The sequence below is a fragment of the Leucopleurus acutus genome (genome assembly GCF_964270905.1).
Source record: "Leucopleurus acutus genome assembly, chromosome: 13".
Lineage (NCBI taxonomy): Eukaryota > Metazoa > Chordata > Mammalia > Artiodactyla > Delphinidae > Leucopleurus > Leucopleurus acutus.
In genome coordinates, this window is record NC_139155.1 from 46,640,797 (window position 1) to 46,663,401 (window position 22,605).

The 22,605-nt window shown below is 41.3% G+C and overlaps 1 protein-coding gene across 1 annotated transcript in view; it reads left to right on the forward strand.

The window, feature by feature from the left end:
• Positions 1–22,605, forward strand: part of CDH2 (cadherin 2) — a 215,007-nt gene that overhangs the window by 19,043 nt on the left and 173,359 nt on the right. Inside the window, exon 2 of the mRNA XM_082852826.1 lies at positions 10,698–10,809. Coding sequence (XP_082708952.1) covers positions 10,698–10,809 — 112 coding nt within the window. The remainder of the gene's footprint in view (positions 1–10,697; positions 10,810–22,605) is intronic.

The following is a 22,605-nucleotide window of genomic DNA, read 5'->3' on the forward strand; positions in this document are numbered from 1 at the left end:
CTATTCAAATTAAATCAGAGTTACAGGCACTAGAAGCATTGGTAACCATTTTTAAAAAGTGAAATCATGTTCCAGGTTTTATGAAACAGACGTAATTGTACATGAAGACCAAGGAGTGTGGGGTACAGAAAGTGTACAAAGAGTCTATCACAGGCTGTAATTAAGCCCTCATCGATACATCACCTACAGAAAATGAATACACTCACCATGGTGGGTATTTACTGATAATTTTCCATGTGTGCTTTTAGAAGAGTTTGGGGTTGGTTATGGTGGAGGCCGGGTAGGGCGGGGAGTGGGGTGACTTAAAAAACAAATTGTTTATAAAAGTTTGACCTGATGTCTTCTCTCCGTTTTTTTCACATGGTGAACAGAAACACTGTAATTATTCTGTTAACGTATATCACAGTCATATTTGAGAATCGTATTTTAGGAAAAAATTCACAATGGCAGCAGGTAGATTTGTCACTTGGTCTTAATTCTTATAGGACAATTTCCAGCCCTTAGCCAGGGTCTGAGGTTGCTTCCTGATGGTTGGTTTGTGTGTGTGTGTGCATGTGTGTGTGTATGAGATGGGGCAGTGGCTAACAGTGGTCCGCAAAGCCTTTTGGTGTAGGTTTGAATATCATCCCTAAATTGACTAGCTAAATGCCTCATGGCGGTTTCCCTTCAGTTTGCTTCCTTGCCTGCGAAACAGCAGTAGTAATAGTACCTACCTTGTAGGGTTGTTGTGAAGATTGTTGAGATCTATGCATGGAAAGCATTGTAGCACCGTTCCTAGGCACTCGATAAATATTAGCAATCACCAACATTCAGTGCATTTAGTTAATTTCCAAGTTGATTATAGCCACAGTCTGATGCCACGTACTCTACTACTTGATGGCATTTTGAACCTTGTGTAAAAGCATGTTGCAGTCTCTGCTGAGTGTAATGAGTTGATGGGGCAAAATCAATCAAAGCCAGGATTGGCCACGTCTACTGGAATTGCTGTAGGCACTTCTGGAACTTTCAGTGGCAGTTTAATTGCATAACTGCCTGAGCCACTGTCTCAGGATTGTGTTATACTTCTATAAGCCGAGTCAATCTGTAGGTGTAGCGTTGCTACCCCTGACGTTAAACATCCAGATGCTTATTGTAAACTCCTGTCTATCTTTTGAGACTCCACTCCACAAAGTCTTGATGCCTAGGAAGCCTCCCCTCACAGGGGCTGAAGAGATCAGCGACTGCACAGACCTCTGTGGACATGACTTGCTACATGTTTGTATGTGGTCCTAAGATCTGATAGGTTCAACTCCTGAGAAGTCCACACTCTAAACTGCATCTCCGATGAGGCGCTCTGATTTTTGTCTGTCAAGCGTTTGTACTGCAGTGCTGTCCTCCAGCTCAGAGTTCAAGGTCAGCACGGTTGTCAGGTTCCTGGACCAGCATCAACACCGCTGTTTGACTCTCTTTGTCCTTACTTGATTAAAAGAAATGAAAATCAGAAAAAAATAAAAGTACTGATACCAGAGATATTCAAGGACCTGTACTAATAACAGAATTGAAATCAAGATGGACACGAGGTGGGTCACAGGGGGCAGTGTGACCCCTGCACCTAAGGTGGTCTAGGTTGTATTATGAAGGCAAGAAAGAGTTAACCCGTTCAAAACGCTGTGCTCTCCCTCCAGGACAGTACGTGACAAAACAAAAATATCAAAGTCCAGGGTTAAACTTCTGCACGTTTCAAGCATATTTCCAGGGATATGAAATCCAAAGTGTCATCAGTGGCATGACTTATGCAGAGAAAGATCTTTAAAGAGTGGCACTAGCTCTTGAATAATCTTTTTAACATAGCCTCCCACGTCATGGATAGAATCCTGTGAAATGTAGAGAATCTGGCAAATGTATGGTGATAAATTGGATTTAAACATTAAAAAAAAATTAGTCATGCAGAATTGGTCTTGAAGGGTTCCATTATTCTATTACCATGTTCCCCACTAACTGCTTTAAAAGTGTCTTCACTAATTGCTTATATTGTTTGGAAGACATACAGGCATAATAAAAGCATCATCAGAGCTGTCCCCCCACCACCGCTACCCACCCACACCCACACATCACCTGTTATGAAAGGAATTTCACTTGTTTTCTTTTGTACATGTTTGTGAATGAAGTTTTATTCTTTGTCACCTTGGTTTCTTTTTTTTCTTTTTTTAAATTTTTTATACAGCAGGTTCTTATTAGTTATCTATTTTATAGGTATCACTGTATACATGTCAATCCCAATCTCCCAATTCATCACACCAGCACCCCGCCCCCCGCCACTTCCCACCCTTGGTGTCCATATGTTTGTTCTCTACTTCTGTGTCTCTATTTCTGCCCTGCAAACCGGTTCATCTGTACCATTTTTCTAGATTCCACATATATGTGTTAATATATGATATTTGTTTTTCTCTTTCTGACTTATTTCACTCTGTATGACGGTCTCTAGATCCATCCACGTCTCTAAAACTGACCCAATTTCGTTCCTTTTTATGGCTGAGTAATACTCCATTGTATATGTATACCACATCTTTATCCATTCGTCTGTCGATGGGCATTTAGGTTGCTTCCATGACCTGACTATTGTAAATAGTGTTGCAGTGAACATTGGGGGTGCATGTCTTTTTGAATTATGGTTTTCTCTGGGTATATGCCCAGTAGTGGGCTTGCTGGGTCATATGGTAATTCTGTTTTTAGTTTTTTAAGGAACCTCCATACTGTTGTCCATAGTGGCTGTATCTATTTACATACCCACCAACAGTGCATCACCTTGGTTTCTTTTCAGTATTCCTACTTCACAAAATTCTAAAAATATTTCTCGGGTATTTATGTAGCAAAGAGATAAAAGTCTTCACAAAAAAAACCCCAACAATATCATGACAATAGCTAACCCTTGTCTTATGGTGAATTAGGTGTTGTTGCTATGCCTCAAAGCAATCCTAGGAGGCCAGTACTTCTCTTCTTCTTCTTCTCCTCCCCCCGCTCCTTCTTCTTCTCCATATTATTATTATTATGGAAAAGGTGGAGGCAGAGATGAATTTATAAAGATTGTCAAGGTCACATACGTAGCCAGAGGGGAGCCAGGATTTAAACCTAAGCAGGTTTGCTTGGAGGCCCAGGTCTTAACTACTACACACATTCCTGCCTTTGTTTCCGTAAAGAATAAGGGGAACAGACATATAAAGCAAAAAGAGTTTTCCAGCTTTGTGGACTGTATTTGATCATCTACCTTCTCAGTACTTTAATTGTTAGTAGATTCTGACCATCTGAAAGGGAAAAAAGGTAGAGATCAATGTATGGGGGGGGGGGAACCAAACATTCAATTGGTTAAACTTAAAGAGTTTATGATAATCAGAAGAGCCTCGGTTTTAGGTAGGCTGTCTTCAGAGCCAGAAAGAAAAGAGGAAGTTTCCATTAGGTTTGGGCTGCTTTCAGATGTGAAACGTTGAGCCAGTCACCATGAATGATCTTGATCAGGAAGAAGAGGGGCATGGAAAGGTCCGCTCTGGCTTCGGTGGAATATTTTAAGAGCTTGGATTCGGGAGTGACTTGGAGGAAATTGGAAAGCAGAGCCAGTGACCAAGGAAGACTATAAAAAAGAATCACGGTAATAGGAACCTCAAAGAGTAGTGGACTCAGCTTGAAAGCTCGTGGTACTGAGACTATGGGAAAATCATAACGAGAATAAAAAGCGATGTCACTGTGGGTTCAGAACCGGAACAGATAGACCAATCCTAACAGGCCCGCAGAACTTCTCCGCTCCCATTATGCTTCTGTCCTTTTTAGACAAGGAGGTCGATCTTCTGCCTGGGAAGAGTAGAGCAAATACTTGTAAGAGGAAATTGAAACTCAGGATAGGTGAGCTGATTGTATTGAGCACACAGAGCAGCACTAAATGAGTGGGGATCCTCTGCTCAGCGTGAATTTCATCCTGGTGGGCCAGGAGGACGTGCCCACTGCTTTCATCTTGGAAGAATTGTGGAGAACAGGGGAATTACTCATGGACTGGGGATGGGTTAATGTCCCAATTAAAAAAAAAGCCAGGGCTTCCCTGGTGGCGCAGTGGTTGAGAGTCCGCCTGCCGATGCAGGGGACACGGGTTCGTGCCCCGGTCCGGGAAGATCCCACATGCCGCGGAGCGTCTGGGCCCGTGAGCCATGGCCGCTGAGCCTGCGCGTCCAGAGCCTGTGCTCCTCAACGGGAGAGGCCACAACAGTGAGAGGCCCGCGTACCGCAAAAAAAAAAAAAAAAAAAAGCCAAATCCAGAAAAATGTGGTGTTCAAACAAAAGAATAGAGGGCCCCATGCTGACCTGGGGCAGAATTCTGCAGCCAGTAATGAGGAAAGGTTGGCTTGCAATTTTCATTTTCAGATGTACACAGTAACTAGGAAACAGCATGGACTTGTTCAGAACAGAAAAAAATAATTGTTTCTTTATTCCCTTTTGTTGCAAAGTTATTCAACCTTGGAGACTAGGGCGGAAAGGCAGGCATGCCGATATCTGGAGTTCAGAAAGGTTTGGGGAGATGGAGGTATTGGGTTGGATGTGTGGCTGCCCAGTGCTGCACGGGCACTTGTTAAACATACTGATTTATCCACCACAGCTCTTAAGATTCTGTGTTAGTGAGTCTTGGGTTGGGACCCAGGAATCAATTTTTGGTGAATGTCCCAGATTACTTGCTATGCTGAGTAAGTTGGGAATGACTGGGCTTTAGGACAGATGTACGAGGTAGAATCGTGTTGTCATCATAGTATCAATACTGATATTACTCAGGGCTAATACACTGAATAACCACGTGCCAGACACTATTCTAAGTGCTTTACACATGTGATCTCGTTTAATCCTCACACCCGCCCTGTGCGTGGGTGCTATCTCAATATACATATTGCACACATGGGGGAACTGGGACTTCTGAGGTCTCACAGATAGTAAGTGATGGGCAGGATTCAAACTCAGGCAGTCTGGCGTGTTGAAAGTCTGGGCTGTCCCTCTTAAGAGCCTGGTTTATGGCTCTGGGTCAGTGGGAAGGGCCACGTCTGGGCATGTGTCATGCCCTGTCTTTAACATCAGAGTAGCATCATTATGAAGACATTGGGGTGATCCAGACAGCCGGGAGGAATGACTAAATCTGGATGGGAGTATTAATTTATCGAGATCAAGTCTTGGAGGGTTAAATGTAATTGCTGCCCCTCAGGGCCCCAAGTCAGAGCAAAGATACTGGAAGCCACTACTTAACAGTTGCCTGGTAAAAAAGACCTGGGTTGTTTGGGTTGACTGCGCGCTCAATATAAATCAACAAGGCCTTTGTCTCTGCTGTACCTTTTGCCTGGGATGCCCTTTTCCACTTCCTCCTCTTTCTCCTGGCAAAATTTTAATCATCTTTAAAGGCAGAGCCTAAATGTCACTGCAGCTATGGAGTCTTCTTTGATTTCTACAGGCAGATTTATCATCCCATTCTGCTGCTTTAGCACTTTGTTCCGGACGTTATAATTTTGCGATTATCTGTCTTAGCTTGTGCCACTCATGTCCACGGTCACTCAGCTGGAAACACGGAGGAGGAGGGCAGAACCTCCTTCCTCCCTCCCTCCCCTCCCTCCCACTCGAGTCCCTGCCGAGGAATCAATTTTAACTGTCTGCGTATTGATACAATCGCCCCTTTCTCATTCCTGCAGCCCCTGCCTGATTCAAGTCTGTGCCCTAACTTGTCGCCAACCTGTCACTTGTTGCCCCCCCAAAAAACACACACATTTCCCACGAAGCATCAGAGGATTCTCTATCAAACACAATCTGCCTGTGCTGAGAATGTGTGCCTGGCTCCCCACAGCCAACAGGATAACCCCAAGCCCCCAGCCATCTATGATCTAACACTGTCTAACTCTCCAGCCTCAACTTTTGACTCCCTGCCTTGCTTCTTGGACTCCCGTGACACTGAACTCATTGTAATTCCCCAGGCAGTGTGCTGTTTCTTGCTGCCTTGTTCTGGCTCAAGCAGTGACTGCCTGGGATGGCTTCCCTGCCCACCGCCCCCCCCCCCCCCCCCACTGCCTGACTCCTCCTGGGCTCGGCTTGGGAGGCCCCCAGATCCCTGCCCTGGGCTCTCCCCATGCCCTCTGCATCCCTCTACCTCTCACTGCCACTTTCTATTGCAATTATCTCTATTTTGCTCTCACTTGAAGCCTTGAACTTCCTAAGTGCAGGGCTGTGTTTCCTTCTGTTTCCCCTGGCAAGTGGACACTTAATACATGTTTCTGCAAAGAATTGTAACTATTTGTCCTACTTGGCAAGACTAGAGGATTAGAATCTTGCCCCTTCCTCTTCCTGGAGGTGAGGTCTTGGGTATTCACCTCTGAGGGAGAATCTGTTTGCTTATTTGTAAAATTCGGGTAATTACAGTCCCCTCGGGGGCCATTGTGAGAATTAAGCAAGATGGCGGTGTTTTATAAAATTTAGCATCCTATTCCAGGGATCCACAAACTTCAGTCCTGCTGCCTGAGTTTGTATGGCCAAGAATCTTTTTCACATTTTTAAATGCTTTTTAAAAAATCGTAATAATAATAATAACTTTTGACCCTTGAAAACTATATGAAATTTCAATTTTGATGTCCATGAATGAAGTTTTATTTGAATGACCAGAGCTACGTTTATTCATCTACTGATTGCCCACTTTTGCACTTCGGCAGCAGAGCCGAGTACATTATTCAAGTTAGGAAAATGCATGCGATTCACTGCCCCCTCCTTGTACACGGAACTTTTTGAGAGGAGGTTTCCTCTCTTTGAACTTCTGGAGCCCTCCCCCTGGTCCCCGCAGTGATGAGTTAATGTTGGGGCGGGGGCGGGGGGGGGGAAGCCACAGGAGCTGGCTTTGGGCTTTCGGAAAAGGAGAACGTTCCAGTAAGAGTTTCGTGGGCTGTTGGGATAGATAGTGACCTCTGCACTGCTGGGGGTGTTAAGGGTAGTGGTCACTGGTTTTCTGTGTCACTGTGGAGCAGGGTGTCACAACATTGGCCCTATTGACATCTGGGGCTGGTTAATTCTCTGTGGTAGGGGCTGTCCTGGGCATTGTGTAATGGTTGGCAGCATCCCTGGCCTCTGGCCACTAAAAGCCAGTGGCGTCACCTCTTCCAGTTTCAATGACAAATGTGTCCAGATGTTGCCAGATGTCCTGAGGGGGCAGTACCACCCCGGGTTGAGAATGAATGTTGGAGAACGTTGAAGCATCATGGGTGAGACTACAAAACTTTCAATGTCCAAAAAGCTGTTGGCACTAGAGGCTTCATGAGTTGGAGCTGGCTTCCCTAGATGGGTTGTGTCACCAGCTCTGGGGTCTCGCATGATCCCGGACTTGGTCCCAGCCCCTGTTTTGTAAGGTTGCTGTGAGCATTAGATGAGATATCCACGCATCTACAAAAGACCTGTTTGGCGATTGTATTCATTTCAGTGCTTCCTGTCTGCTTTAGGAACATGTTACTTTTGTTATTCCTGGACTGAATATTAAGAGGGGAAATTAATAATAAATTAATAGGGAGAAATACATACTTGAATAATTTTATGGAGCCTATATTTAAGAAAACACATTATAGGGGCTTCCCTGGTGGCGCAGTGGTTGAGAGTCCGCCTGCCGATGCAGGGGACACGGGTTCGTGCCCCGGTCCGGGAGGATCCCACATGCCGCGGAGCGGCTGGGCCCGTGAGCCATGGCCGCTGAGCCTGCGCATCCGGAGCCTGTGCTCCACAACGGGAAAGGCCACAGCAGTGAGAGGCCCGCGTACCGCAAAAAAAAAAAAAAGAAGAAGAGATGACAGTTTTCCTCTAGTCTGTAGATTTCATTGCCCTCTGAGAGTTCACCTAGAAAACCACACACCGCCCTAACCCTACCACCCACAGGATGGAATGTGACCCTTGTTTGTCTCTGGCCTGCTGCCCCCTCCGAGCTCTGTTCCCATCTACCTCTTGGGATTGGATCCCCACCATGGCTCCCCTCTGTAGTGGGAAGGCTGGAGGTAAAAAGGCCCCTTAACCCCTAACCTGTCACTGGGACACAGATTTAGAACACATTGGTCCAACTTATGTGGCGAACTTGGGACTTCGCTTTCTTTGTTTTAGTTAGCTAAAAGTTAACTAGAAGCGCTTTCTCTGTGCCAGGGCCAGTATAAATGCCTGGATGGTTGCAGCTGGCAAGTAGCAAAATATCACCCTGTGTCCCAAACTCGATGGCTGTTGGAGGCCCAAGTTCTTACTTCTCAGAGAGTCCTAGCGATTTTCTCTTTCTCACTTTGAAATACGTAGAGCAGGCAGGGTATACAGGGAATGATATACTTTGCACCCACATGTCTGTGCACACCTTCACATTTTACCCTGTTTGCTTTAGATTCTTTTAGAAAGAAATGAATTATGACAAATAAAATCAAAGCTGCCTGTAGGATTCTTCCTGATGCTTTTCCTGACTCACCTTCCCCTGGGGTAGCGACTCTCCTAAATTTGGTGCTTATCGCTACTTCGTATATTTTTATATTCTTACTACATATGTATGTTGTACATTAGCCTTTGAATTCATACCTTATATATAAAAACAGTCATCAGTCATGCTTTGGATTTTTGGGTTTTGTTTGCATGATTTAGACTGCAGTGCACCTTGTTGCCAGTCTGAATGTGGAATGTCGTATGAATAGATTTCTAAACTTACTAAAGATAATAGTCGTTCCTAGGTTGATTTATAATTAAATTTCTCTTTCAACCTTACTTGAAAGTTAAAGAAACTGAGTATTTTGAGATGGAACCTCGTGGATAGACGTAGCTCCAATTCTTCCACTTTAATGATTTTTTTTTTTTTGACTAAGTGAAAATTTATTGGTCCATTTTTCCTATTGATGGGCGTTTAGGTAGTTTCTAGGTCCTGCAGTTACAACCATGCTACAGTGAACATTGCTGCACACATTGACTGGGGCGCCCATGGGAGAGTTTCCCCGGGAATATACCTGCCATGTAGGATATGTCTACTTTTACCTTTACTAGGAGTTTCCGAATTGCACTCTAAGGTGATACCTATGTAAGGGGGTTAATTGCTCTGTATCCTTGACTCGAGACAATCTTCTCTTGCCCTTAACAGACTTAATATTGTTTGCTAATTTGTTGGGTCTGACCTAATATCTCACTGTTGCTCCAAATACGGTTTTGAGATTAGATACTGTGTGAGATTTAACAAAGTCCAAATGTCCTTTTCTCTTGATTTACTCGGATCTGAAAAGAATCCTTTAAATACTAGATTAGTCTGGATCCTTGCAACTTCAGTATTTGCAGTACTTCCCATGCATCATCCAGGAAGTCCTGCAGTTGTGAAGCTGTGCTGTATGGCTTCATTCAGACAACTGTTTTGAGGTATCCCTATTTCTGGGGCCTCCCTTTCTCCTTCGTCCCAATTTCTTGTTCTCCTCCCCAGTGCAGACTTCTCCTAAGGCTGGTCCTGGAGCTTTTAAAATCCCTCCTTCAGGCAGCTTCTGTCCACTCTCTTCCTCCTGTATTTGGATCCCCATCAGGGCCGGGTAAAGATTTTTATAATTAACGTAAATGCTGCATGAGTTCTACTGAGGCTTAATCATCCTGTGATGATGTCAGTAGGAAGTAGGGAAATTAACTTGGGGTGGGGACGGTGGCGGCAGGTGGATAGCACTTGGTATGATGGAGATTTCAGCCCACTGGGAAGTTAGCTGTGTATGTGATGAGACAGAAGAACACGGCAAGAGATAGTGACTTTCTCATTTTTAAGTATAAAAAGGAAACATAATTATATTAATTTTTATTTACATTTTTAATGTGTTCTTGCCCTTGATCAAATTAGAGTAAGATACACTTTTTTTTTAATTGAAGTATAGTTGACTTACAATGTTGTGTTAGTTTCAGGTGTACAGCAAAGTGATCAGTTTTATATATACATATATATATATATATATATTCTTTTTCAGATTCTTTTCCCTTATAGGTTATTAGAAGATATTGAATATAGCTCCCTGTGCCATACAGTAGGTCCTTGTTTTTTTATCTATTTTATATATAGTAGTGTGTATCTGTTAATCCCAAATTCCTAATTTATCCTTCCCCTGCCTTTCCCCTTTGGTAACCATAAGTTTGTCTTCTATCTGTGTCTGTGAGTCTAGAGAAATATATACTTTCGATTGGCTGGTTTTACTTGGTATGAGACACTCTATATCCTTCAGTAAATATATTGCAATTATGCTTTTTAGTTCAAGGGTATATTGAAACAAACTTCATAGAGGATTAGACGAGAATATAGAAATCAATATACTCAAACGTACACATGTTTCTTGCGAAGTTAAGTTAGTGACGGTGATTTGTGGAGGCTCAAAACTCTCGGGCTGTCCCCCCACCTCCTGCTTCACTTGAGAGTTTTTCATTCACAATGACCATTTTGATGGAAATGTTCAGTCCTTAGAAGAACCTGGAATGTGCATTATTTAGATTTTACTGGACAAGTGGGATTTGTTTCTTCTACCCTAGTTATCAAAAAGATTAACCCTTTGACCTCTACACTCTAATCGCAACCACTCTGAAAACAAAGGGGTTATTTGTACAAAATAGTGGGAAAAGCAAGGCTTTATGCCAAGTGGGATGTTTCTCGGTTGAAGGAGGTGGCAATCACCGCACACATTTTTTTTCTTGTGTTGCAGGCGTCTGTGGAGGCTTCTGGTGAGATCGCATTATGCAAGACTGGATTTCCTGAAGATGTTTACAGTGCAGTCTTGTCCCAGGATGTGCTCGAAGGACAGCCTCTTCTCAATGGTAGGATCTCAAAAGATACATTTGTACACACAGCGTCTGTGCTCTTGAAACACTGTTCCATGCTGCAGTTGAAAAAGTCTCTAAATGATCTCTACTGTACAATAAGTATGAATTTTTCACTGTCCCTATAATGAAGCTGTAGGGACTTTATTTTAGGATTATAGAAGAGCTCACGAATCTCTTATGTACATAACTGGAAGGCTCCCGATCTCTTGAAAACGTCAGAGAGCTTTCATTTTTCATTTACAGTGGAAACCATCACACAATTAATTTTTACAATTTTCTGCCTACATTTTACTTATGTTGAAAAATCATATTTACCAAATATCTGATTCTACTGCTTTTAAAAATTATTTACAGCTGTCATCTACTTAGTATTTTGAATCAAAGAAATGGCTATAATATTATCTCTGCTGAGACATGTCAAACTTCAATATTTAGCAAAATTATAATGAACAGATTTAGCAGGTAAAGAAAGTCTCAAGACAGGATCATGAAATCCATATTTTTATTATGCCATTGTTTATAGAAATTACTAGATAGCTGCTTTAGTTGTAATATATGTGAATTTCCAATATAGACTCATCTTCTATCTAAATATGGATCAAAGTCATCATAGTTATCATATGAAAACTCTTGCCAATAAGTCTAGATTAAATCTGAAATAAAACTTGAAATCAAAAGCAAAATTCAAAGTCCCTTCTGTTACCTCTAACTGAAAGCAAATAAAATTTTGGGTAGTAATATTTTCATGGACTTATTTATCATTACTCAAAATGTCATTGAAATAGGAAAGCAAGAAGAATTGATTAAGAAGTTGTATTTAGGTTCTAATTTCCCACAAATCGTGCATCTCTCTGAGCCTGTTTTAGACAGTCGCTTTTAGAAAATCTGAGCAACCTCAACTAATTAATTTACACGGGACTCTACCACACAGCCTTAATTGAAGTGTCTCTGTAGCTCTGACAAACCTTAGTGGTACCATACTTAAGAATACCATAGACAGAGGACTTTGAAATGTAAATGGACCCTACTAAGCATCTGTGGTGCAGGTTATCTTTTATTTTAATTTCTGTTCTGATTGTGATTTGCTTACACCTATGTGATCGTTCTGAAGTTGATTTCTTATTTAAAGACATCCTCCCGTCCCTGCCTCATCACGTGGTATTTTAACGAGTAAATGTTAAATCAATCTGTCTCGATGCTGAATTGCTATCTCATCTAGCGGTTAATGGTTGATGCGATAGAGGTTTAATTCAAATCAAAGTGTGTAGATTTTTTTTTACTTAATACAAGTTTCAGAGTTCTGCACATTTGTCATTTTCTTTAAATCTATAAATTATTATGTGGCATCCTAGGACCTATGTGACCTTAAATATTATTTGAATGCTGAAAAAATATATTGATATGATTCTAAAGAATAATTCAGGCAGAGCAAAAGTGTCAGTGGAATTTGTTGCATTTTTGCATTTTATTTTTGAGATACATTTTTAAATGGATAATTCCTTCTCCTACTTTCTCCTTCTAAAAGCTTGTTGAAATTTGCTGGTTACAAATAAACACACGGTCTGTCTCTAGAAGCTATTGATTTAAGATGAAATACATTGGCATGCTGAATAGTTTTGAAAATGAAAGCCTGTTTTTTAGTTATTAGATAATGCTGGTGACAGTAGAAACTGGACACAGCTGATTGCCAGTGTCATTTTAGTATAACCTAGAAACTTGGAACTTCGCTTACTTGTAAATATAAAAGATTGAAAATACTTCTGACTTTGTGCTCTAGCCATCTCTGAGGGGAGTGTGTATGACAGTCTCTGGTAGAATTTCTGCGCTTTCCGTATGCCCAGTTATTACCATTTTTATCTTTTAGCCTTTTTGATAAAACTGTTTCTCTTCTGACACACCATTATTTTTTTTCTTTATCATTCATAGAATATGTTAAAGAACACCAGCATCTCAGTGTGTGAAACGTAAAGTTCATAGTATTGATTCCTAGAAAAAACGGGTTTTTTTGGAAGGAGGAGGGCTTTTGTGAAACATCAACATTCCTTTTTACAAGAGTGTTGTCACCGGTTTTATTTATTTGGGAGAAGTGTTACTTAGAAGAATTCTAGTTAGTTATTATTTTTTTTTACCTTTTCCGTCTTTTTGGAGCTTTTAGTGAGATGATAATCCAAAGTTGGGTGTGTCCACTGAACCCAAATAAATACCATACCATAATTATATTCACCAATTCTACGTTCTGCGCTAAGTCCATTCACCATGTATATTCTAAAGCTGAGAGGAATCTATTGCAAGACCAACCAGAGTGATCACTTTTGCCATGGTTTTATGATTTACAGTGTTCAAGGAAAGAAGTAATTGTGCATAAGAAACATGCAACAGTTTTCCAAGGCATTTGCCTCATGGCAGGTTCTACCACATTAAGGTTGACATTAGAGTCTAAAAACCTGTTGAAGTCATGACTCCTAACTCTTGATGCCTCCTTTAATTTCCCACTGATGACATTTGGGGAAAGGAGGACAGTAGTCCAACCATATGTCTAGGATGGTTTCATAGTGTACGTTCCTGGTGCACTAGACTTTGTACAAAAGTTTAACATTTGGGTGTATAAGTGCCATGAAAGCTGATTCTTTTTCAAACAGTGAAGTCACAATCTTTGTGAAGGTGCTTGAAAAACATCAAGCATTGGCTAGAGAGAGACAGCGTTATAGTCATGTTAGAAAAGCGGGCTCTAGTCTAAAGAGCGTCCTCTTCTCCCATCCTCCCCTTCTATTTTCTGCCGTTGTAATGAATTTCATAGAAAGACTGGACCCAATGAGCTAGTGCTATCCCTCCAATTTCTCTTACGGTTTTCATCAGAGAGTTTTTGGTAAAGTCATAAAGAGGGCAAATGTATTTTGTGATAAACCTTCCCATTTCACATTATATCATGATGAATATTTCCACTCTTTTGAAAAGAGGTCAGTACTTCAAAAAAATGGTTATCTAGGCCTCTCTCTGTTCCATTTTGTTAGCAAAACCAGATTTTACTTAACTGTGCCTCTATTTTTGCACTTACAGGTGGTTTCCAGTTTTTCTCTTACATATTGTGCTGCTGTGGAGATTCTTTTTTAGCGAACTCTGGTTTTTCTTTAGGGATATTTTCTTTGGGGATTTGTGTTCGAAAGTAAAATTACTAGGTCAAAGGGAATGGAGAGCGTATATACTTTTTTGGTGCATTTTTGTAGAACTCTTCTTTTCAGGGCTGAAGGTCTGTTAGTTCTTTTCTCCATCCTCATTACCATTGAATTTTACAATGTTTTTTATTTTCCTACTTCCCCTCAGGTGAAAAACATTCCTTTTTTATCGCGTGGTATTCTCTGCTTGCCTTTTGTAAATTAGGGTCAATTTTAATATGTTTAGGTCGTCATTTTTACGTTGCATTTTTCTATTCTGTTTTAAAAGCATTTCTTGCCAATCCCCTCATTTTACAGGTAAGCACATTGGAGCTCAGAGACATAATAGGCTTTTCCCATGACTGTACAGTTCTTTAGATTGTTAACTATAGATCCGGAATTAGAACGCAGGTTTCTGATACCTAATTTAGTGATGATGATGACGATGATGATGATAAAAAGCCATTATACAATAACACAGGAAAGAGTGAGAGCTAGCCTACCTGTCCATGTGTCTCGTGACAAGTTTATCTTAGAGTTGGTCTTCTTTATTTCCCACTTAACACCATGGTTTGTGTGTTACTAGACGCATTTGGGAATTGGTGACGCTAAGGCAAACAAACCCCCCTATGATTAAAAAATATCTCTCAATGATTGTCACTATGAGTATTTTGTGCATATCTGTTTACAAGCAGAAACATTTAGGGCTTTAGAAAATAATAGTTAGTCTTGAATATTTCACTTACACTCCACTGAACTAGAAAAAAATCTCTTGTGGGAGCACATTACTTGAAATAAAATAACTGCAATCATAAATTTTCATTCTGTCACCAGCAGTGTGTCTGACACTAGGAAATAACAACCATGCTGCAATATCAGCAGAGAGCATCTAAGCCGTTTTTCGGCTGGATGTGAAGAGTGATTTTCCTGTGTGTTTTGCATTGGTGGTCCGCATGCTTAGACATCTCGCTAAGTAAACTCCTCCAACTCTGGTCAACATAAATAGCAACCTGCAATTACCAAGAAGCTCTTCAGTAATGCATTCAGACTCACCAACTCTGGGCAGCCCATGATGATTATTTTCAACTAGATGGAATTTGATTTAGATTAGTTTACTTACTGATTGAGGCTCGCCCGCATTAACATGCTGAGAGGAAGCTGTCATACGGTATCTTTAGATACCAGTACTGAAATTTTTTTATTATCTAGCAGGACTATACAACTGCACTACTTTTTTAGTAATATAAGTGCTTGTGTATGTTACGCATTACTGAATTGGGAAGCCATCTATATTTTAAGCAGTTCTGCTGTGTTCCAGGCTTGTATGAATATGTTAGGAAACCTTGGCTTTTGTTTCAATTACTGTGGTTTTTTTTTACATTTTGATAAATCTTCTTTTTGTTGTTATTGAACGTGTAAATGTTTTAAGATATTTAAAAGGTAGGTTTCTAAGCATCTTGTTTATACCGTTGGGCAACCCTTTACACTTTACTGATTCCCAGTTGATTGTGGGAAAAGGTGTTAAGGACTGAGATCGTTCTCTTGGATATTGATGATAGGCTCTTAGGAGTTACAAATGAAATAACGATTCTCAGGGATGGAGAACTTTTTTTTTAATACCTCGTGGCATTTATTTTTTAAAGAACTATTAAGGATGTAATAAGATCAACATAAGAACTAAGAAATTTCATCCTTGTTTTCATCGTAATCATTTAGACTTTATTTAAGACTTGGGGGCTTCCCTGGTGTCGCAGTGGTTGAGCGTCCGCCTGCCGATGCAGGGGACACGGGTTCGTGTCCCGGTCTGGGAAGATCCCACATGCCGCGGAGCGGCTGGGCCCGTGAGCCATGGCCGCTGAGCCTGCGCGTCCGGAGCCGGTGCTCTGCAATGGGAGAGGCCACAACAGTGAGAGGCCTGCATACCGCAAAAAAGAAAAAAAGACTTGGAATTTTTTATACCCCTTTCAATGTGATGTATTTTAGGTCCAGGTTTCTTAATGCAATGCTGCAAACCAAGATAAGCCAGTTTGGTTGGTCTCTCTTTTTTTTTTTTTTTTTTTTTAAAGTCCTTTTGCAGTTATACATAGCCTTCAGTAATTTGGAGTAGCTGAGGTCTGCCGTCTTACAAACTAGCAGCCAGATCTGTGATAAAGAAAGTAAGTCACACCTCACCTGTGCAAACGTATCGGCAAGCAGGCACTGAACGGTTTAAAAATCTGTCCTCCTAAGATCAGGGAGCCCCTCTCGGTCTGTCCTTTTAGCCTGTCCAGTAAGCATCTGGTGGAGAGTAGAAAATAAACACAGTAAATAAGTAAAATTTACTTTATGCTAGATGCTATGGTGAAAAATAATGCAGAGAAGGGAAATAGGGAGAATGTGTGGTTTTGTTGTTTAAATAGGATGGTCGGGGAGGTGTCATTGCATAGGAGACATCTGAATAAGAATTGATGTTGCACATGGTCCAAGAGCTATAGATAACTGGGAGAGGAACCTTTGAAATAAGAGCAAACAGCAAGTGCAAAGGCCCTGAGGCGGGATTGTGTCTGAAATGTTGAAGGGGCAGCAAAGAGCCTCCATGTGACAAGACATGGAGAGCGGAAGGGGCAGAGTAGTAGGGGGTGAAGTCAGATGAGGCTGGAGCAGTGGCGGGCCACGTTGTGTGGGGTCCTGTAGACCACCGTGAGGACGTAGGCTTTAACTACTAGGAGGTAGAAAGCTATCACAAGGCTTTCAGCAGAGGAAAGACATGATCTGACTGAAAAAATAGTATTATTCTGGCTGTTGTGTTGAGAAAAACCCCAAAGGGGATATGAGGGGAAGAAGAGACAAAGTAGGAGGCTAGTGATAATCTAGGTGAGAGAAGACAGTGGCTTGAACCAAGGTAGTAGTTGTAGAGGTAAGAAAAGGGGGTGGATTCTGAATAGTAAAAAAATAATCTATTGAAGTGAAATTTACATAACATAAAATTAACCGTTTAAAAGTGAACCATTCAATGGAATTTAGTGCCTTTCGGTGTTTTGTAAGCACCGCCTCTATCTAGTTCCAAATCATTTTTACCACTTCTAAGTAAAACTCCTTAACCATTAAGCATTTTCTCCCCAATCCTCTTCAGTTCCACAGATCTTTTGTGTCTGGCTTCTTTCACTTCAGCATGTTTTGGAGGTTCATCCAGATTGTAGCACGTATCAGTACTTCATTCTGTCTTACGACTGATGGTATTCCATTGTACGTATGTATATGTGTATACAGTTTACAGTTTGTTTACCCATCATTAATTGATGGACATTTGGGATCTTATCACCTTCTGGCTATTGTGAATAGCGCTGGTTTGAACATGGGTATACATATACTTTTCTGAGTACCTTTTTTCAGTTCTTTTGGGTATATACCTGGGAATGGAATTAAGAGGTCGTATGGTAATTCTGTGTTTAACTTTTTGAGGAACTGACAAGCTGTTCTCCACAGCAGCTGAATCATTGTGCATTCCCACCAGCACTATGCAAGGGTTCCAATTGTTCGACATTCTCACCAAAACTTGTTGTTTTCTGTTTATTTTGATAGTAACCATCCTAGTGAGTGTGAAGTGGTACCTCTTTGTGGTTGTGATTTGCATTTCCCGAAAGACTAACAATGTTGAGAATCTTCTCATGTGTATCATTGGTATATCTTCTTTAAAGAAAGGTCCTTTGCCCATTTCTTAATTGTTTGGTTTTCATTTTTGAGTTGTAAAAGTTTTTATGTATTCTGGATACTAGACCCTTTTCAGATAGATGATTTGTAAATTTCTCCCATTCTCTAGGCTGTCTTTTCATTTCCTTGATAACGTTCTTTTATGCAAAAAGTTTCTAACTTTGACGAGGTGCAACTTACCTGTTTTTCCTCTTAGTGCTCTTGCTTTTGGTGTCACATCTAAGAATCCATTGTAAGATCCAAGGTCATAAAGATTTATTCCTGTGTTTTCTTCTAAGATTTTTATGGTTTTAGCTCTTCTATTTAGATCACTGACCCATTTTGAGTTCATTTTTGTATGTAGTGTGAGATAGATGTCCAGCTTTGTTCTCGGAATACGTTTTGGCAGTAGAGCTGACAGGATTTGATGGATTGGTTGTGAGAAAAGAGGGGTCAAGGATGACTCCGTGATATTTGGTCTGAACCCTGGGTAGGACATTAGTCACTGTGATGGGAACGATCAGGAACTTGGTTTGAGTGTGTGGAGATGACTATCAAAGATAGGTAAGAAGACATTGAGTTGTGGGTTTGGGGTTTAGTGGAGTGGGCTGGGCTCTAGAGTGGGGCGTCCTAAGTGTATGAAGGAAAGCCATGACCCAGGGTGAAAGCATAAGAGGATTTTCACAAAGTGTGAGGAGGAGAAAACCAAAGAGAGAAAGAAATGGTTTCGTATGGTGCCTTTGAGCACTCCAGGGTTAGGAAGTCAGGATTAAGAGGTGGTATGGAGATAAACAACAAGGTCCTACTGCATAGCACAGGGAACTATATTCAATATCCTATGATAAACCATACTGGAAAAGAATATGAAAAAGAATGTATATAGAGAGGTACATATATGTATAACTGAATCACTTTGCTGTACAGTAGAAATTAACACAACAGCAGGTTCCCACTAGCTATCTGTTTTACACATGGTAGTGTATTTATGGCAAACCTAATCTTCCAATTCATCCCACCCTCCCCTTGCCCCCTGTGTCCACCTGTCCATTCTCTATGTCTGCGTTTCTGTTCCTGCCCGGAAGATAGGTTCATCTTGCTCTTTGATGACCTAGATGGGTGGGATGGGGTGGGGAGGGAGGTCCAAGAGGGAGGGGACATAAGTATACATATAGCTGATTCACTTCATTGTACAGCGGAAACTAACACAACATTGTGAAGCAATTACACTCCAATAAAAAAATTAAAAAATAAGTTTACATTGTAAATCAACTCTACTTCAATAAAATAAAATTTTAAAAAACCTCAAAAGATTGGTTTTTTGCCTTTATCAACATGATAATGGGCATTTCCTCTAAAATTTAGATAGTTTTTGACTAGGGTCTCAAATATTTGGGATATATGGCTGTTAAAATTTTATGCAGGAGCTTTTTCATCCCTTTACAGTTATGATTTCTCATTTTAAAGATATGACTGGGGCTTCCCTGGTGGCGCAGTGGTTGAGAGTCCACCTGCCGATGCAGGGGACACGGGTTCGTGCCCCGGTCCGGGAAGATCCCGCATGCCACGGAGCGGCTGGGCCCGTGAGCCATGACCGCTGAGCCTGCACATCCGGAGCCTGTGCTCCACAACGGGAGAGGCCACAACAGTGAGAGGCCTGCGTACCACAGAAAAAAAAAAAAAATGTATGACTCAAACGGAAAAAAAGAGGAGAAATGGAAACCAAGAAAGAGTGACCAGAGAGTTAGGGGAAAAATCAGTAGGATGTGGTGTCTTCAAAGGCATGGTGGTAGCTGGACGTCTTTGACTCAGGTGTATTCCACAGTCAGGTGGAGGAAGGAAGCTGGCTACAGATTGAGTTTTCCTTTAGAAGGAAGGAGAGAAATTGGGTGGAGGTTGGAGAGGGAAGCAGGGTCAACCAAGGATGTTGGGCTTTTTGTTTTTTTATTTAAGTAAAGTTGAATTGCAATGTGTTAATTACTGCTGTACAGCAAAGTGACTCAGTTATACATATATACATTCTTTTTCATATTCTTTTCCATTATGGTTTATCACAGGATATTGATTATAGTTCCCTGAGCTTTACAGTAGGACCTTGTTGTTTATCCATCCTATATGTAATAGTTTGCATCTGCTAATACCAAACTTCCACTCCTGCCCTCTCCCACCCAAGGATGTTTTTTTGTTTGTTTTTTAAATTGAATTGTGTACTTTATTTATTTATTTTTAAATTTATTTATTCTTTATTTTTGGCTGTTTTTTGGGTCTTTGTTGCTGCATGCGGGCTTTCTCTAATTGTGGCGAGCAGGGGCTACTCTTCGTTGTGGTGTGTGTGCTTCTCATCGCGGTGGCTTCTCTTGTTGCAGAGCATGGGCTCTAGGCACTCGGGCTTCAGTAGTTGTGGCACATGGGCTCAGTAGTTGTGGCTCGTGGGTTCTAGAGCACAGGCTCAGTAGTTGTGGCGCACGGGCTTAGTTGCTCCGCGGCATGTGGGATCTTCCCGGACCAGGGCTCGTACCAGTGTCCCCTGCATTGGCAGGCGGATTCTTAACCGCTGTGCCCCCAGGGAAGTCCCAAGGATAGTTTTTAAGGATGGGAGTAACATGTTTGCATGTTGATGGCAAAGACTCCAGTAGGGAGGGAAGGTGATGGTGCAGAAGAGAGGAGACAATTACCAGGGCAATATCATGGAGTGGACTAAAAAGTGAGATCATGTGGGACTTAGAAATCTGTACTTATGATGAGCTCCACGGATGTTCTTATGTACCTGTCTTTGGGCACCACTCTAGCCCATTTTGTTGACTGACTCCTAAAAGGGTTTTAAAGTCCTTCCTTTCAGCTTGATGATTTTATGTCAGCAGAAGGTTTGCTGTACAGAAATGGCAGCTAGGATAAAAATGAAACCCTTGTGGTGTTCAATGATGTAAACAGTGTTTTCATCGTTGTAGCATCCCTGACAGATGGTTATCCAGTTTCTGCAAGAATACCACTGCTCCCCCCTCCCCCCACAGGAGGAGGAGATCACTCCTTTCCAGAATCTGCTCCATCGTTGGAGAGCTCTTACTGTGAAAAAGTGATTTCTGAAAAAGTTTAACTGAAGCATATGTTCCTAAAGATTTTACCCACTGGTGCCTGTTTCGTCATTTAGCACCGCACGGAGAAGCGAGTGTGTTCTCTTATGCTCTGAGGTAATTCATTTCATCAGTTTTTGTTCAATGAGTATTTTTGATCATTCATCACATGTCAGGTCCTTTTCAAGGAACAGGGCAATGCTGGTCCACAAGATGGGCAAAATCCTTGCAGTGGCAACTTACACTGAGAGATCCTTCAAATACCTGAGCATAATCACCTTGGCTCCTTAAATCTCTGCTGTAGGCTGAACATCAAACCGTTTCTTCCGTGGTGTTTGAACATTCTGGTTTACTCTTTCCTTTCAAACAGAGGAAACTGAGCTTCCCTCCAGGACTGAACGCATACCTTCTGTGTCCTGCCTGTGCTGCCAAGGTGTCCTTCTTGCCTTCGATGTGGATGCCACACTAGTGCAGCCCAAGGTGGACTTAGCATTGTTCACTGCTGCGTCCTTCTGTTGGCTCCTGTTAAGACTGTGGTTAACGAACACTCATGGGTGTTTTTCAGATGAACTGCTTACCATCTTGCACTTGAAAAAAATGATTTTTGAACTCGATCTGCTTACTGTCTTGCACTTTAAAAAAGTGATTTTTGAACTCAAATGTTAAACCTATACGTAGGTTTTTTTTTTTTCAAAAAGGCCCTAGCTTCAACACCATCTGGAGACCCCAACTGGCAACCTAGACACATAGAAGCCCCAGGAATCAATGCCAGTATTTCTTTTAAATCTTCATTTGAACGAAGGGGCATATGATAACATCTGTATGTTTAAGATGACATAAGATGCCGAATTGGTGGAGTAAAGCATACACACACACACACAACACACACACACTCACACACTCTTTAAATTGTTAAATGACCAAAAAGTGGTGGATGAGTTTCAGCCTATAGCAACTTTGAGACACATGTTAAGATTCTATTTGAATTCATGGTTTATGATTTTCTAAAAATAGGATATCTCCATGTCAGGCAGTGGAGAAAAGGCCCATGGCAGATATGTGTAGGTATAAATAAGAGGGGATTTAGATCATCCCAGTTACTACTGTTTGACGTTCCTGCTGCAAAATGAATTTCCTTCGTCTTAACGGAAAATAAAAATCATCTATTTTCAAGAATGCACATATCTTATTAAAGCACATCTATCGGTGTTACAAAGTCTCCATTTCATCTTGAGGACTTCTACCTCAGTAGATGGTTATCCCCTAAGTTGACGGAACATAGAACAGAGATGAACCTTTTATTGCATTTGGAGATGTGAGCACTGGTTTTTTTTGGTGTTTGGGGTTTTTATTTTTTTTTTGGCCTTCAGTAACTTTGTGTTTTGAACCCTGTCTCTGCAGGAATCTAAAGTTTGCTTTTTTAATTGTTCCTCATTGAATCTTTTATAGCGCACCCTAGTAGGAGTTTGCTCACTTTCAAGGGGAAATTCACTGATACCTCTTTCTATTATTTTTCTTTCTTCAATGTGGACTAGTTTCCTTTTGTGGACGTTGTAGCTTGCTGTGATTTTGGGGGGAAAATGTCTTTTAGGTTTGTTATTTTCCCCCAAAGGGAATCATCATCGTACGCTGTTGTTTCAAGAGTGAAGTTGAGAATGCCAACCACTGTTGAAGACGTGTGTCTCTGCACTGGCACGTGCCTTCTCTGAGCCTCACTGTAGCAGCCAGTCAGTCTTTGTGATGGTGCATCGTTTCTCCTCTGTGTAAGGTTTCCAGTCTATGAGGAGGTATCCCTGTAACATACAAATCCATCAGATTTTAATTGCACTGCCTTGTAATGACTGTTACATGGCTCTGCACTCTTCACATGCTTTTATTCTTTCGAGTGTAACTTTTGTTTG